Source organism: Anopheles coustani, chromosome 3 (genome assembly GCF_943734705.1).
Source record: "Anopheles coustani chromosome 3, idAnoCousDA_361_x.2, whole genome shotgun sequence".
Taxonomy (NCBI): Eukaryota; Metazoa; Arthropoda; class Insecta; order Diptera; family Culicidae; genus Anopheles; species Anopheles coustani.
The window spans coordinates 26,253,953-26,270,867 of NC_071288.1; the positions used below are offsets into that span (position 1 = coordinate 26,253,953).

Here is a 16,915-nt window from a genome sequence, read left to right on the forward strand (position 1 = left end):
GCCATTTTCCCATACAAAATCATTTTGCAAAAACTAACAGGCCTGGAAAATCTTACTATCGTTAAAGTTGTGTGTCTTGAGCAGACCTTTCATTTAAGGGGTCACATGTACAAATCGGTTCAGCAGTTATAAAGTTATTAGCAATTTGGCAAGTTTTTGCCTAAATGGCTATTCGAAATATTGAGTACGTTGTTCCGGAGATTTCCGAAGCTTTTCGAAAAATAAACTTTCTCAAAAACTAGACAATATTGAACGATCTATCGTTACACAAAATTGTGTGTCTTGAGCAGACCTTTCATTTAAGGGGTCACATGTACAAATCGGTTCAGCAGTTATAAAGTTATTAGCAAATTGGTTATTTCAGCAGAAAATACCAACCAAAGTTTCTGCACCTACGCCTCAGAATTTCATAAACTAAGAAGTACGGAAGAGTCTTTGTTGCACAGAGTTATCATTTGAGGGGTCTGGCGCTAAAATTGGTCAAGCCACTAAAAAGTTATTAACAAATTAGCTATTTCAGCCATTCATAAGGCAGCTTGGTTGTTTCAATTTGAAATCTTTAATTTTTGAATGAATTTCACGACAATGACGATTCTCCAGCCTGGCCATTCAACAAAGCTACCAACTTTAACACGTTGTGCCAACGCAAAACCATCTGTGACAGCGTAAAATTGTCGCCTGAAAGGCCATTCTTAGAATCGAACCATTGTGGTAGCCAGACGAACGTTAACGTTTCGTAACGTAAATCGTTTTCAAAGCAAAGTGAAGTTTAATTGGTGTAAATATGTCTCAAATGGTGAATGCTTTGCAATGCAATTGTAACAATAGTGAAAGCAGTGTGCCAGACGGGATATTGTGCCAAGATGCACCAACAGTCACATTCTCGGAACCTGTGGTAAGTGTGGAATGTTTAAGTTTTCGTTTTTTTTTTTTGTATGAAAAACGTTTGGAAAACGTATATATGTAATTAATCTATATTGCTTACTGTAATATGTGGTCATATGTGTCTTTTGACCCACGTCGTTATTACATAATAGAAACATTAATCTAATATATAAAAGTCACCGTTGTCTGTGTATATATATCCCTACCCCTCCCGAACACCTCCCCTCTAAAATTAATGAAAAACAATTATAGTTCAACAATTATTGAACGAGTTTTCACAAAAATTAGTACATATACTGCTCACGTAGAGACATACCATGGTTTAAAATTTCATCTTTCTAGGGGAAAGGGAAAGGGGGGCTCCCTACTACCCAATACCTTAAAAATGGTTAAAATGCAATATGGGTATCAATTTCGCAGTATTTATGGTTTCTAAATCGAATGACCTCACTATTAATGTTCAATCTTAGCCCAAGCTCGCTCTACCTTCCTCCTCTTCTTCAGCAAATCAATAGCATAGCTCAAAATGAAAAGTGTTAATTCTTATCACAAGTATGCAACGCAAAATCTACTAAGTGTATCTGTGCCAAACTTGGCTGGAGTGTAACTCATTTTCTCGAACTAAATCGAACCCAGACATCCCAGATTTCTTCTATCTTCTCCTACGTAACAAATTACCTCAATCACACAAAATCGGTCTAATCAATTTATACTAAACATAATCATAAGAAAGACAATTTTTTAAGTGCGAAATGTCCAACATTCTTATGCCTCCTACCTGCCTATAACTTTCTATCATCTGGACGATGGAAATTAAGTAAAACAATATAATGCCACATTACTACGGAAGCGACGAATTTAAAAAAAAGCGTACATATCGTGGGGTGTCGTTTTTACTGGGGTATTTCTCATACTTGCTTCAATTGATTAATTATAAATGGTTGAACCAAGATGGAAGCACAATAAGATAGCGAATGCAAAATGTATATTGACATGGTTTCGTCGAATAAAGGTAATACTAAAAATACCACTATCTCCAAAACGCTAAATTTAAGATTGCAAAACTCAAGATACTGAATGAAAACACTCTTTCGTTTGGAATTTCTTTCTACCCGGATGAAACCGGGTTAATCAGCTAGTATTTGTATAAAAAAAACTGCCCTCCTACGAAAAAAGGCTACAATTGAAGCGCGATAGGCACAAATATACTTTAAATAAAAACGACAGGAACCTAAAATTCCAAAAGGAGGATTTTCGAATAGATCAGCTTTTAACAACATTAACTTGAAAAGACCTTTCATTTAAGGGGTCAATCGTGAAAATCGGTTGAAAGAATCAATTGTTATTAACAATTTGCCACGCAGTGCCGCCGGTGGGTTGTATTCTGTTCCAATCATCTTGCATGCGTGTTTAGAGATTGTCCGTTTACGAAGGAAATCATCTAAAATCTTCCATAGGTGTTTTACCACGTTCATATCTGGACTCTGTGGGAAGCGAATGGAGTTGTTTACGGCTGTGTGTTTAGGCTCGTTATCTTGTTGGAATAGGAATCTTACTTGAAATCCTAACTTCTCGGCGCTTTTTATACAACTGTCTTTCAAAATTTGAACGTAGGTTTTGTGATCCTTTATCCCATCAATTAAGTGCAGCTACCCCACTCCTGTCGCACTAATGCAACTCCAAACCATGTCGGAACTTTCACCATATTTCACCGTTGAAATAATATAAGGCACATCAATTCGGTTTGAATATTTGAACCGTTGAATTTCCGTTAGAAGCTGTAATGATTTGAACTAATCGGTTGAACTGGGCAAGATGGACAGCATAAACCAATGATTTGGAGTGAAAAAATGAGTATGAAACGGCGGCGCGCCCGCAGCGAGCGCAGCGAGCGGACTGCGCTAGGTCTACCGAAAAAGGGAGTTTATTATAAATTTGTGAAATAAGGGGGGCCCGTGGGCCCCCCTCATACCGCACCCCTAGGTTGATGGCGTAGCCAAATTTTCATACACTCCAATCCTGTTGCACATACTTCATTGTATTTGTGAACTTCACAAAGCGTCGGTTTATCAATGAATTCATTCATAAGCATTGTTAATGCTGTCCGAACCAGAAGTAATCTCCAACGAGCAGATTCTTTGAAGATAATTAATTATCATCACCAGTGATCGATCGAGCAATTTTTCGTTGATTCGAAGAGCGAATATACAGTGGATCTCGGAAAATCACGGAGGTAAGCATAAATTACATTAATATCAGCTTCAATGAAGTCCGTTACGGTGTATTGCAAAAAGCAGCAGTTACGAGGAATGGACACTTCTCAAATAGGGCTCCGCAATGGGGAACCTATATCGTACAGTGTATAATAGGTATTGTTTTGGCTTTCCTCCAAGCATCCGGAAAGAAATTTACTTTGTAACAGCAATTTAGGATGAATAATAGAAAGATCCCGCTAGGCAGCTCGAAATATCATCCTAAAAACGTCCTACGCGCGTGTAACGAGCTGGTTGTCCGTTGTGGTGGTCTGGATCGTGTGCGTCGGTAGTCTTCAACGCGAAAACCTTTTACTCTCTACTCAATTCCTTCAGGTTTAGTATCAACGTGTTCGGTCCGGGCCGTGACTATGCCGACGCCGGAGAAAACAACGTTAGATGCTAAGACCTGGACTTGAAGATAACCGAGAATTCGGTCCGCGACGTGACTATGCCGACGCCGGAGGAGACGCTCTAGAATTTTCCTGAGTCCTCCGGACTGGGATAGGAAGGTTGTTTCGGTACGATCGGTCCGTGCCGTGACTACGCCGACAACGGAGAAATCGCAACCGGGTTGGGAATTGAACTTGCGGATCTTCCGATTGTTTGGTCAGTGCCGCGACTATGCCTCCGCCGGAGGAGACGCTCTCAAAATTTCCTAACTCCTTTGGGTAAGGAGGGGATTGGGACCGCTAAATTTTCGGATTGCTACAAGTGTCATGCTCACAAGTGTCGAGGTTGAGATGATGATTTATTCAACAATTTCGTCGGCTTATATACCCAAGTTGTTCCTATCGATTAAGAAGTGTGGGCGAGAAAGAAGATCTCGTTCCAGAATCCGCATTTTATCGCGTTCGCGAGTTACGTTCAATCCCTGTTTAAACCTGTTTATAAAAGTTTACAGTTTTCGCGGGTTGAACTTGACATAGAACTGTGCCATGATGCGTGGTTTACTTTCTAACTTCTAAGGAATTGTTCATGTTTTACTTTCTAACTTTCTTTCGTTGTTTAAGTTTGATTCTTTCCTCATTCTCTGGCCTTTTTCAACATTGCTAGCGTTGCAAGTTCCTTCATTCATTTCTCAATTTTCAAGTTCGCGCCTGTCTGTTTTGGTTACGAACGAACATATGGTCCGTCCGCTACAGCGCTAACAAACGTCCCAATTTTTCGCTATCTATGAACAGAGGTCGATCATTTGAAATTAGTGTAGAGATAGTTGTGTTGTTGTATTTGATTATTTTCATAAACTTCACAATTCTACAGCTATTTTTGTCAGTGTTCATTTTCTTCCTGTTTGTTGTTCATGCTAGATTCCTTGATTTTGAATGCTATTTTTTACTTTGTTAGCGAAGTAATTGGCCTGGTTTTCGGAGCTAAGTTTCTTCCATTTTCTTGTTATCATGTTTCTCAGTTTAATTTTAGCTTTTATGTCATTGAGAAGAATTTGGTTATAATAATCAGCGCTTCATTGATAGATTTAAAGAGAAATTCTATCATAGTATGAGTTGGGAAACGTTACTAATGTTACTCAAGTTGAGATTAGTTGAATCGATTTTACTATCTATGAACATTTAAAGCTCTGCCCGAGAATAATCCGGGATACCTAAACGAGAAGATTGTCGGAATCAAAATTCTTAAAAGCATGTAACTGAGACAAATCGTGGAAGTTGTTTGTAAGTACTAAACCGAGAAACGAATTAGTTAAATTCTTTGGTAAATAAGGTTCTCCGTTTGTTTTTTTTTTATTTTTAACATTTTAGGGCCGATTTGCACCAACTAAAGTGTGAAAAACCTTTTTAAGTTTTATGGTGATGTCAGGTTCCTTATTCTGTATCGGATCAACCACCATATTTGGTCAATTTATAAAGGTTTTATCACAGCTTTTAATAAGAATGTTTATTCTTAAAATTATTATTCGGCATCTTTAGAACCATGATAAAACATAAAAATTACTTGGGTACATAATATTTTTAAATTCATTCTTTGGGTAGTATGAGGGAAAAATGGAATGAAAACCCCTCGAGATGAATAATTTAGTTAAATGAACACTAAGCCTACATTAGTGCTGCTAAAAACCTCTACACACTCATTAACAATTACTGACTATTAACCTGGATGTGATAATGTTTCCTTAAATTTTCTCATAAATCTGTTAAACCCCCGAGGTTGCTTCATCTTAAAATTTATCTTGTTAAATTTACGTTTTGACACTTTGCGGATTTCTGATGTTTTTTTTACTTTTCAGAAAATATGTCTTCACAAAATCCCAACGTACAGCAGAAGCGAGTGGCTACTTCGACCGCACAAGGGGCTTCGCCCACTAAAAAGCAGCAGCTTCACTGCTTCACTAAAGAAGTACAGCAGGAGAAAAAAATAAAAATGATGGAGAAAAACATAGAAATACTGCAGCAGAAACTTTTAGAAGAGCAAAAGGCTCATCGGCTGACAAAACAAGAGCTGCTCCAACAAGTTGCTCAAAAACAACATCAAATTGAACAACTACTCCAAGAACGCAGCATGCAGCAGAAGGCTCATACGCTACTATGGCAGCAGATTCAGCAACAACAGCAGCAAATAGAAGAGCAAACCCAGCGACTGTTGCAAGCACACCAGGAGCAACAAGAGCAGGACCAACAACCGTTGCAGGCACAGCAGGTATGTTCTTCGTGGGTGTCATGATATCCACGGATCATTTATCTTTAAATAATTATGTGGAGTTCGTTTGGTTGGAATCACTGCTTTATTAATCCAACTTAACGCTACTTCAATATATAATCCATAAGCAATTATAGCCGGTGTTTAAAATGTGCTCCTTATAAGAAATCATAAGTAGTTCACAGCTAAAACAAACCGTTCTTTTTATGTGGAGCTTTTTGACCAGTAGCTATTTTTAGCTGAGAATATCTCCTTCCTCTAGGTCTCACCGGGGAATTAGAAGGTATTGTTAAATTATTTTTTATTGATTATTCAATTGTTTGAAATGCAATTGCACATACGTTTACAACTATTCCAAAGGATCTGCAATCTTCCGCTAGGGAGGAGTTTGGAGACGCGATACTGAACTTTTCGGTCATAAGTTTATCGCATTTGACCCAGTCATTAGTGTCGGATTGGTTGGATGGGAAGCCTTCGGCATTGCAATCTTAAATGACCTCCAAATTCGCTGCCGAATTGGTCTTGGATGACCTTCAATTGAGTGTCCAGGGCATAGGGATATACCTAGGGCACTACCTGGAATCCTGGGTGATGTTGATCTCGTATGTTCCCCGGTTTTGAGCATGGATAATCTGAACTTATCAAACAGGTCATGATGATTGAGACCTTTAAATCGCCTAAGATATAAAAGGGTGTTTGTAGTCTAGTACAAAGATTTTCAAGGTAGTTTATGATCTTTGCAGTATCAAAGTTATGATTATGATTTAAAAACGAAGAATTCAATTTAAAAAAAAGATAATAATCTTTATTTCTTGCTTGACTACGTCCTATCTCATGAGTTGCTTAAACTGAACTGACTTTATTATTCGCTAACTGGCCCTGGCAACCCGTGGTGCGCGTCCCGGTGGTTCCGCTTAGTCGGCGTCTTCTACCTGCGCGTGGTGCCTGCCGGTGGTACACGTGGGGTCTGATGGTGTCATATGGCATGTGTGCAGAGGCGGATTAAGTGTTCTAGAGGCCTCAAGCAGCTACAAGTTGAAGGCCCCAAAAGCATACATTGCATTCAACATTCAACATTATATTTCAACTACATTACAGACTAACATTTTCCTCAATATTATCCCATGTTTTAAATGCTAAAAGCCTTGTTTTCAAAATCATATTTCACGCCAAACCATCTTTGCGAACTATCCAAGAGAATCATTTTTCACAAATAGTATTTTCTATTAACAAAATTGACGAATAATTTAATGTGTTACATTTTAATCTAATTAGTTATTGAGTCTTTTGAATTCCGAATATTTTTATCAAAAAATTCGTAAAATAACAGCTTAGTGCAATGCAAAGTATTATAACTATGTTTGGGGCAGGACATTACTTTTGCTAGCCCATATGCATTATCTTCAAACTATTCTGAGGATTATCCTCTTTTGCAAAATGATCTTTACACTGTTCGCTTTTATATATGTTAGTTCATCAGTATTTTTTATGTTAACTTTAAAAAACACAAAAATGCGACGTTTGATCACCTTTTCGTAATCAAAGCCCAATTCATTCGCAAATTCATCACACATTTGATAAGACATGCAACTTTTTTTGAAAAATATTAAAATTATTTCAACATTAAAATTTAAAAAAAAAGGTGGGTAAATGATGGGGCCCTCGATAACTCGGGGGCCTAAGCAGCTGCTTAGTTTGCTTACCCTATGATCCGCCTCTGCATGTGTGCCTCACGTAATTATATATTTAACGTGTTCTTCAAAGTTAAAATTCAATATTATTTCTCTCGATTTGAGGTGTCGCACATTTATCTAAATCGTGCAGTGCTGTACGAAATTGTAAGGCTGCCACATATACTTCTTCTTCTTCTTCTTCTGTTTTGCGATTTCGGGGTATATCCTCTTACGTTGATTCGAAAACTATGTTCACTTTCACGTATTCAGAGGCGTACTGACTCTGTCCGAACTCTTATATAGGGGTTCGTCCTTTGGGAGATATATAGTAGCAGTTAGTTTGTCTGTTTTGATGGTAGTAGAGTGATAGTAGCAGTTAGTTTGTCGGTTTTGGATTAGAAATAAGGTTGGTATGTGTTTCAATACATAATTTTTCTAGTGATAGGAAGGTGTTATACGTGAGGGGGCAACAGTATTATTTTCCAGGAGCTCGAATTGGCTAGTGAATGCTCCTTGTAGCTCGAGCGTATTGGAATTTTTTATTTTCCCCGGAGATTTTTACCCGGTAGAATGCTCAAGTGGTAACCTCGCGACACTCGTTTTTGCAGAAGCTGCATTTGAATGCTGGAGTTAATTGGTGAGATAATTTTCTTTGCATTTGGAGCATTTGGCAGATTTGGCTTAGTTTAGATTGTAGCTACACCTATTCTGCGACGAAGGGTATACAATGCAATCTAAAGGTATACAATGGGTGATATAAATACCGTTATGTGAATTGTTTGTATTAGGTGTCGTGTCAAACTTTTATCGATGAAAGAATAAATGAGACCCCTGCCTTCGTTTTCTTGTGCGATGATATACCTAAACTTATGCAATTGGTGATATATTAGTTCGGCAACGCAATCAACCTAGGGGTGCGGTATGAGGGGGGCCCACGGGCCCCCCTTATTTCACAAATTTATAACAAACTCCCTTTTTCGGTAGACCTAGCGCAGTCCGCTCGCTGCGCTCGCTGCGGGCGCGCCGCCGTTTCAAACTCATTGGTTCATGCTGCCCATCCTGTGTAGTATAATTTACAAGGTACTTGTATATATAACATTATATTACTTCTTCTTCTTCAATGGCCCGCTCGCAGTTGAGCACGTCGTGCTGACATGGCCTGGTCACCAATCGTTCTCCAGGTAGCTCGGTCCATGGCTGCAGCCCTCCAACCCCGGTCGCATCCGATGTCTCGCAGGTTCTGCTCCACTTGGTCCATCCACCGAGCTCGCTGAGCTCCTCGTCGTCTCGTGCCGGGCGGGTCGCTGGTGAGCACCTTCTTGGTGGGGCATGAGTCCGGCATCCTCATGACATGCCCCAACCAACGAATCCTGCCGGCCTTCGCCACCGTCAGGATGTCCGGCTCGCCATACAGCTCAGCTAACTCGTGGTTCATCCTTCTCCTCCACACGCCCTGTTCACACACACCGCCAAAGATAGACCGGAGCACGCGCCTCTCGAAGACTGCGAGGGCGTTGGCGTCCTCCGTGAGCAGAGTCCAGGATTCATGCCCGTAGAGAACGACCGGTCTAATCAGCGTGCGGTATATGACACATTTCGTGCGTGGGAGAAGCCATCTGGACCGCAGGAGTTTGTGGAGTCCATAGTAGGCACGATTCCCCTGAACAATGCGCCTCCGGATTTCGCAGCTTACGTTGTTGTCCGGAGTTACGACAGTGCCAAGGTAGCAAAACTCCTCTACTACCTCAAGTTCGTCGCCGTCCACTGATACACTGTTCCCCAACCTGGCTCAGTCACTGTCAGAGCCTCCGACGAGCAGGTACTTCGTTTTCGTCGCATTGATCATCAATCCAATCCTTGCGGCCTCGCGTTTCAGTCGGGTGTACGCCTCGCACACCGTCCTTGTGTTCCGCCCGATGATGTCGATGTCATTCGCGAAGCCGAGGAATTGGAGAGAGCGGGTGAAAATCGTGCCACGGATGTCGAAGCCCGCGCTCCTCATGACACCTTCCAGAGCGATGTTGAATAGAAGGCAGGAGAGTCCATCACCTTGCCTCAGACCCCGATGAGATTCGAACGGATCCGACAGCATGTTCGAAATCCTCACCTTACACTGCACCCCCTCCATTGTGGCCTCTAGCGGGCTCGCAGTCAATGTGGGGTCACTCCGGTCAAACGGTGTGACGGCGTGAACGCCTGGAATACTGGCCTCCTCGTGGCGCCACTGGACCCCCTGAAGTGATGGCAGGGGTGACGAACAGAGATCTGGGTGGGAGGGGTACCCGACCTCCCGTGCACTATCAGAGTGAAACTCTCGAAGGATTTGTGCGAGATTCCTCCTCCTTTGCCGCTGGGACCCAGGATGATCAAACTGCCTGGATTGAGTTTGGTAGTGTGCCGCAGACGGAACGGGCCTTGTAAGGTACCTTTAATCCTGGTTTTAGGTATCTAGCCCTCTGGTCTGTTTAGCCTCTCCGGAGGTTAGGATGGACCCTATGTCAGTGGACAGGACCGCGAAGACGTAGGGAGTGTTTCGGAAGGGATTCACTCTCCTGGAAGATTCACGAAGGTCACGAGTAACCCTGGTTACGAAGGAACTATTGATTTGTTTCCGGGGGCGACCGGTTACAGATGTGTAGAATGTGCATAATTTGATAATCCCCTTTTGACTGGTAAGCAGGGCGCTGGGGTTGCTCGTGACAAAGGCGGAAGGGCAGGTCTGGCTATGGGGCGACCTGTTAATTGTCGGTTAGGGATGCACCGGTGAGCGTTGGCACCAAGGTGGTACCCGTCTGACTACGACCAGGTCAATCTAGAAACCAGATTTGCAAGAAGGGGCCCGGCAGAACAGCAGCCGGGCCAAAGAGAGCACCAATAGGTGCAGAAGGAGGAAGGCGGTGGGTCTTGTCTATGGGGCGACCTGTTAGTTGTTGGTAAGGGACACACCGGTGTACTGGCGCACCAAGGTGGCACCCATGCAAGTTACCAACTACGACCAGGTCAAACCAGAAACTAGACCCGCCAAGGGTCTGGCCTGACCAGCCAGACCAAGGAAGCACCAGCGGGTGCAGTACGGGGACGGCACGTAGATCGGGCAGGAGCTCGATTTTGCGGGCCATAAGATCGCAGATCAGAGGTGTCAGTGGAGAACCTGAGTGCAAGTCCCATTTACGGGTTTTTAGGAGGTAGTGGTGTCATGTAAGTCAGCTGTCGGATCGATCTTCTGAGCCGCTTAAGTTGCATTGCGCCGAGTCCGTCGCCTTAGGCTTGGGAAATAGCCCCTGGTAGTCAGGGTAGTACCTGTTAGACCTTTGGAGACACGCGCTTTCACCCTTCAGGAGTTAGTTGCGTGCCACAGCGTCCGTAAACTGAGATTTTAACCTAGGGACAGATGCCTCTTCCGTCATTGCTTCTACCGTGTAGGTGCATAGCGTGACGGAAGGTGAAAGGCTCAGAGGAGGGAGTAATGTTGGTCGTGGTCCCACGGCGGGGCCAAGGCCAATGTGAACCCTCGTCCAAAAAAAAAAATTGTGGCCTCTAGCAGTCGAACCAGCTTCTCGGGGAAGCTGTACTGCCGCATGGTCTTCCATAGCTCCTTCCTATCTATGGTATCGTAGGCCGCCTTGAAGTCGATGAAGAGGTGGTGCGTCGGGATCTGGTGCTCCCGGCACTTCTGGAGGATCTGCCGTAGAGTGAAGATCTGGTCGGTGGTGGATTTGCCTCCAACAAACCCAGCTTGGTAGCTTCCGACGAAATCTGTAGCAAGGGGCGCGAGTCTGCAGAAGAGTATCTGGGATAGGATTTTGTAGGCGGCATTGAGGACTGTGATGGCTCGAAAGCTGGCACAGTCCATTTTGTCACCCTTCTTGTACACTGGGTGGATGACACCCAGCTTCCAGTCCTCCGGTATCCTTTCCTGCTCCCAGATTTTCACAATTAGCTGGTGCATACTGACGGCAAGCTCTACCGAACCCATCTTGAATAGTTCTGCCACCAGCCCATCGCTGCCAGCTGCTTTGTTCTGTTTCAGCTGCTTGATGGCACTAGTGACTTCGTCCAAGGATGGTGGGAGCACCTCGTCATCTACCTCCTGGCTAATGTGCTGCTCAATTCTGCCTGCGCCGCTGCTGGACTCCCCCAATTCCGCTCCGTTCAGGTGTCCGTTGAAGTAGCACTTCCACCTTTCGATCACCTCTCGCTCGTCCGTAAGAATGTTGCCCTCCTCGTCACGACACATTGCGACATTTGGCGTGAAGCCGCCTTGTGTCTTCCTCAACATCCTGTAGAACTGGCGAGTTTCCCCCGACTGAGTTAGTTGCTGCATCAGTTGTTCATCCGACTCCTCGAAGCGACGCTTCTTGCTCTCGAAGAGCCGGGTTTGTTGTGTCCTCAGTCGTTTGTAGTGTTCCACGTTCTGACGGATTTCGCGCTGCAGCATTCGCTAGCTGTTTTACGTCCCGTAGGATGCCAGGACAGGGTGTACAGCCGCCCCTAACATGGGGAACAGACGCTGGTTCAAGCCGCTCCTAACATGGAGAACAGACGCTCGGGGATGAACTACTAGCAAGTAGCAGTCCATTCCCCCTCTCAATTCAGCCTTGCCGCCCATCCGCCCAAGGGGGTGGGTTTCCCCGTGTACCCAAGCTTGGATATTTAGGCGACAAGTTACCGTTCTGTACGTCGCGGACGTATTGAGTAGGAGTTGGGGAGGAGAGCCTATAGTAGCCTTCAGGAGGCGTCGGATCCAACCCTTTACAGAACTTTATATTAACCAGCATTAAATATCTACTGTATGATTATATTATTGTTATATTTTGCAATTAAAGCATGCTGTGATTAATGAAAGTTTATAAATTTAAGTCAAAAGTTTTAAAATTTTCTTTCTATCATCAGGGGAAAGATTCTATATAATAATAGCCCTTTGTAATGTTAGAGATTTTACATTATCACAAATGACATAGAATGTATTAATTACAAATTCTTAATTGATAGAAAATTTGTGTTCGTCTCGCTTACGCACACGATTTTCTTCTGAACTGAACTATAAGATGACTCGTTAGCTGTTATTCCTACATTCGCAAAATCTGCCGGAAAACTCTTGATGAATGTTACTAACGATTGCAACAACACTGATCCTTGCAATAGTTCACATTCAACTGTTTGAGGCGTCTTGCTTGTAGCATTTATTTTCTGAAGCAGCGTGTTCCAAATTACGGCTATTAAAACAACCACATATTTACTCATTTGATGGAGAAGCGTGTTTGTTTCATCTATTGTTATTGCTTTTTTATCTTTACCGTTACAAATTTTTTGCAATGCATTTTTGATTTCTCCGAACCTGGGTTTTAAAGCTAAGATCGCGTCGACTCTAGTTGACCACCGAGTCACTGAATGATTGTTTTCCTTTTTAATTTTTTTTTGTTACAATTTTCCAACGATGGGTTGAAGAGGTAAAAATGCATTTTAGCTGAAAAAATTGCACTGCTGCCTTATAATTTGTAGCTGTAAAATTAAAAATTGAATTTTATGAGTGATTTGCACATGGTATATTTCACTCATAGTACCTGCACTGTTCCGGTTAATGCTTGCGCGAAGGCTCAAGTATTTAGCAGACATATTGCAACGTCAGATGACTGTGCTCTACAGTTTGCAATATCCATAATTATTGTTTTTTTACTTCTTTTTTTCAGTTTTTTATAAGATCTTAGTACTTCTCTCCAATAATTTTGTTTCTTTCCTCTTTCATTTATTAACTTTGTGTCTTTAGTTTGGGTTACCGTATTTTATCGAATATAGTGCGCATTTTTTCTCAGATAAAAGATCGATCAAATACTATCTGCGCACTATATTCGGAAGTTACCCATTAGCAAGTAACCAAGATGAACTTCTCAATACTTTTGTTTTAGTTTAGGTACGCACTATACTCGTCTGCGCACCATACTCGATTAAATACGGTAAAATAAACCTTTTGTACAAGTTACAAATAGATGTGATGTGTTCTTTTGATTCATGGGTAATAATTAACACTTTTGGTAGTTTCCGAAAATAACAACCAAGTGCTTTCTTCTGATGCTCCGTTGGTTTTTTAGTCAAAAATGTTCTGTATTGAACTTTCTGCAGTAAACGTCATCCTCATCTTTATAAAGAGGTTTTAGAACTCTCGATATTGCCATAATCTGCAGGTTTTTTTTCATTATGTGGTTAATAAAAACATCGGAAAAGATTATTTTTCATGTTGCAACAGTTTCAAAATCAAAATTTGAAGTTGAAACAATTATTTCAGTTTCTTGTTGGCTTTAAGACATGGTAGTTGTTTCTGGCTCCAGGATCTCCGGTGCTCCTACCCAAGTAACATTTTAAGTTTTATCATGGTTCTAACGTTGTTGTTCATGCTCATCATTAAGTCTCATCTGAAGAGTAAAATATCTTAAAGGTTGTGATAAAACCTTCATAAGCCCGTTTTAAGTGTAAGAGGGCCCACTCTACAGAACGTTGTCAAAACCACCCCTTAAAACCTTTTCTAGACCAAAAATCACTGATTGGTTTTAAGAGAAGGTTTTAAGAAGGACTTAACAGCGTATTTACAGATTCTTCAAGTCTACTAAGATTTTAGACTTAATGAGCGGTTTTATAGCTATCCTCAAAAGGTTTTAAGGATGTCAAAATTATTAAAACTATTTTGCCTGCTGAGAAACCTCTATAAAACCAATTGGACTTGGTACACCCATGTTAAAACATTGATAAAACTTGTAAAAGTCTATTACCGCGTGACTACATTAAGCGTACCATATCAAAAAATGGTGCGGCCCAGGTGGTAAAACCCGATTTTTCTCTCTTTCTATCGCACCATCGTCACTGGTAAGCTGTCACTAGACCGTACCAGGTTTTTGGTATGGTACGCTTAATGTAGTCACGCGGTTAGGTCTTGGAAATGTTACTTGGGTAGAGACGGTTGAGGAGTCTGCATTTTCATTGTCAACCAAGTTCGAACCATTTTAAATCTTATAAATTTACCCAAACCATTTTCTTGAAAATAAATAAATTCTTCTTCTTTTTTTAATTTTCAACGGTTTACTGCTCCACTTTCAAACCGCTTCATTTAAGTCGCTTGTTTTGCGTAATTTTATAGTTGTTAATTAACTTGTACGTCGCTAATAATTACCAAACTGAACATAGCAATATGGTAATTTCTAGTAAGAATTGCGAGAACTCTTCACTTCTATCGGTCGTTTGCACACACGATCTTGGTTAACTCTCAATTATGTAGTATTTTTAAAGGGGTTCTCTGACCGGCGAGGCTTCTAGCGGCCGCCAACTCCACCCATAGGATAATCTGCCACTGCGAATGATTTATTGTAGAAATTTGCGAACGATGCGCTCCCAGGTGGCACTTCCATCGACGTAGGAGCTAAGAGGCGAGTTGTCGCTTGTAGATTACTAACTTTATTTTTCGTTCGATACGCTTTTTTACAAATTACTAGCTTATTTGCCCGGTTACACGGGCACTATGACTTTTTTTTATGTGAAAGCTATCTTCTAGGAGGTGGAATATGAAATTTTAGTCAAATATAACATTCAACGTTTTATTTCAAGTCCAGTTATCACTTGTTCACTTGTCGTCCAAGTCACTTATCGAACCGGTTAAATCGGTATTGTACGACTTCATATTATCTCAGGAAGCTTTGAAATAATTATTGCTGAAATGTGGATCAATTAAATCCTTCAGTTGCCTCGTGTTTGTCCATCGGAGTGAGCTCTGGATTTCGTTCTGGTTGATTTGTACATCATGGCGATATTTTTGTTTTGTGTGACTGTATTTTATATTAATTTGGGTTTTGTATGTGTTTCGAAGCACTTGAAGAATCGTGTATTGGATAAAACAGTTCTAAGGAAATTCGTCATCACTTCTGTTGGTGGTGCTTTTTGTTTTTCTTCTTTTTTTTGTTAAATTATACGGAGACCATTGCTAGTTACCCGGCGTCGAGTATTTTTTTACTTGACTCTATTGAACGCATTTCATAAGGCCCGGGCCCGGTGCCGCGCGAAAATTTTACTCTTTCCCAAATCAAGCTGGTTGCTATAGCAATCAATGCAATGTAACTGTTGGTACTTTTTGTCAAAAGAAAATACGCTTCGATATTTTTGTTCATGCTTCATATTTGTGAACAAACTGAAAATACTAAACATTCGTTGCAAGTTAGTGACCTCAAACCGAGAACCAAGCGCTTCAGGACCGATCATGAAGACGCTAATTTAGTTATTCTGTTCCGGGATTGTTGGTTTGGATAGTTTTCCCTATTCCAGCAGCAGGTTACTGGTTGCATAACACACTTGGATGTCAAACATATTGAGATACTCAGTCCTGGCACGTTCAGTAGTATTCGTGGCTACAGTGGTGACTGTCTGTTAGATAACCTGTTGATGAATCCTTTGAGAATATGACTTCATTATGTCTACATAATTTAATGCCCAAAACAACACTATGAAATTTGTATAGGTAAGCCCATCTTCGAAACTCCCCACGGCTAGAGCACGGTTGGTACTCCTTCCTCCTGCAATCCTATACTATATTTTACAATTGTATTAACTCAGTATCCATTACAGCCCATCCAGAAGACACAACATAAGATGACATCGTAGGGACGTCTGAAGTACCAGCTAACCAACCAGCCAGTCAGCCAGCCAGGCAACGCCAGTGCGTCATTATTCCCTTAATTAGGGAAATGATAGGGCAGAGCTAGTCAGGGATGCGGCACTAGATGAAGTGTAGGAGATGCGTAATTATGGCTACTTAGGCAGGGATAGTGTACTATGTATTTCGTTAGGGTTAGGTTAGTTAGGAGACGTTCGAATCAAACAACTGATAGGGCAGAGCTAGTCAGGGATGCGGCACTAGATGAAGTGTAGGAGATGCGTAATTATGACTACTTAGGCAGGGATAGCGTACTATGTATTTCGTTAGGGTTAGGTTAGTTAGGAGGTTCGAGCATTTTCGAGCTCTTTTAGTTACTTCAAAGAGTTTTACATAGTCAATTTTGGTATGCCACCTATTTTTCCCTTGGTCAGGTACGAAGCATACGGAGGTAGGAATAGTAAAAATGTACCACCACCACCTTTTCATGCTTAGCGACAGGCCACACCAAATTTTGATTAGGGTATATTTCGCCAGGGATGTCAGGATCTAGTAAGACCACTATATTTGAACGGAATCAACAGTAGCTGTTGCGTGGCTAATATCTTAGTTAGGACAGGTAACATGCGAGGTTGGTGGTGTAAGAAACAGCTTTTTGCCGAGTTTTTAAGGGAGTAGTGAGGGATGCTCTTATGACACATTCGAGTCTGTTCTTAGGAACCGCCCGCCTCTTTGGGTGCTCACAGAGTGCGTAAAATGCATTTTTCTTGGCTTTAACAAAAAATAATCAAACTAGCTATCGTAGAATACACGCAACA

At 41.7% G+C, this 16,915-nt stretch overlaps 1 protein-coding gene across 1 annotated transcript; it reads left to right on the forward strand.

Annotated features, from left to right (window-relative positions):
• The first annotated feature begins 5,387 nt into the window (after positions 1-5,387).
• Positions 5,388-5,816, forward strand: LOC131258626 (ataxin-8-like). The gene has a single exon (XM_058259982.1). It carries the CDS (start codon positions 5,388-5,390, stop codon positions 5,814-5,816), a length of 429 nt encoding a protein of 142 aa, XP_058115965.1.
• Positions 5,817-16,915: the final 11,099 nt, after the last annotated feature.

Excerpts from the sequence above, each read along its gene's own strand:
- LOC131258626 (XM_058259982.1), top strand. The coding sequence starts at position 5,388 with ATGTCTTCACAAAATCCCAACGTACAGCAGAAGCGAGTGGCTACTTCG.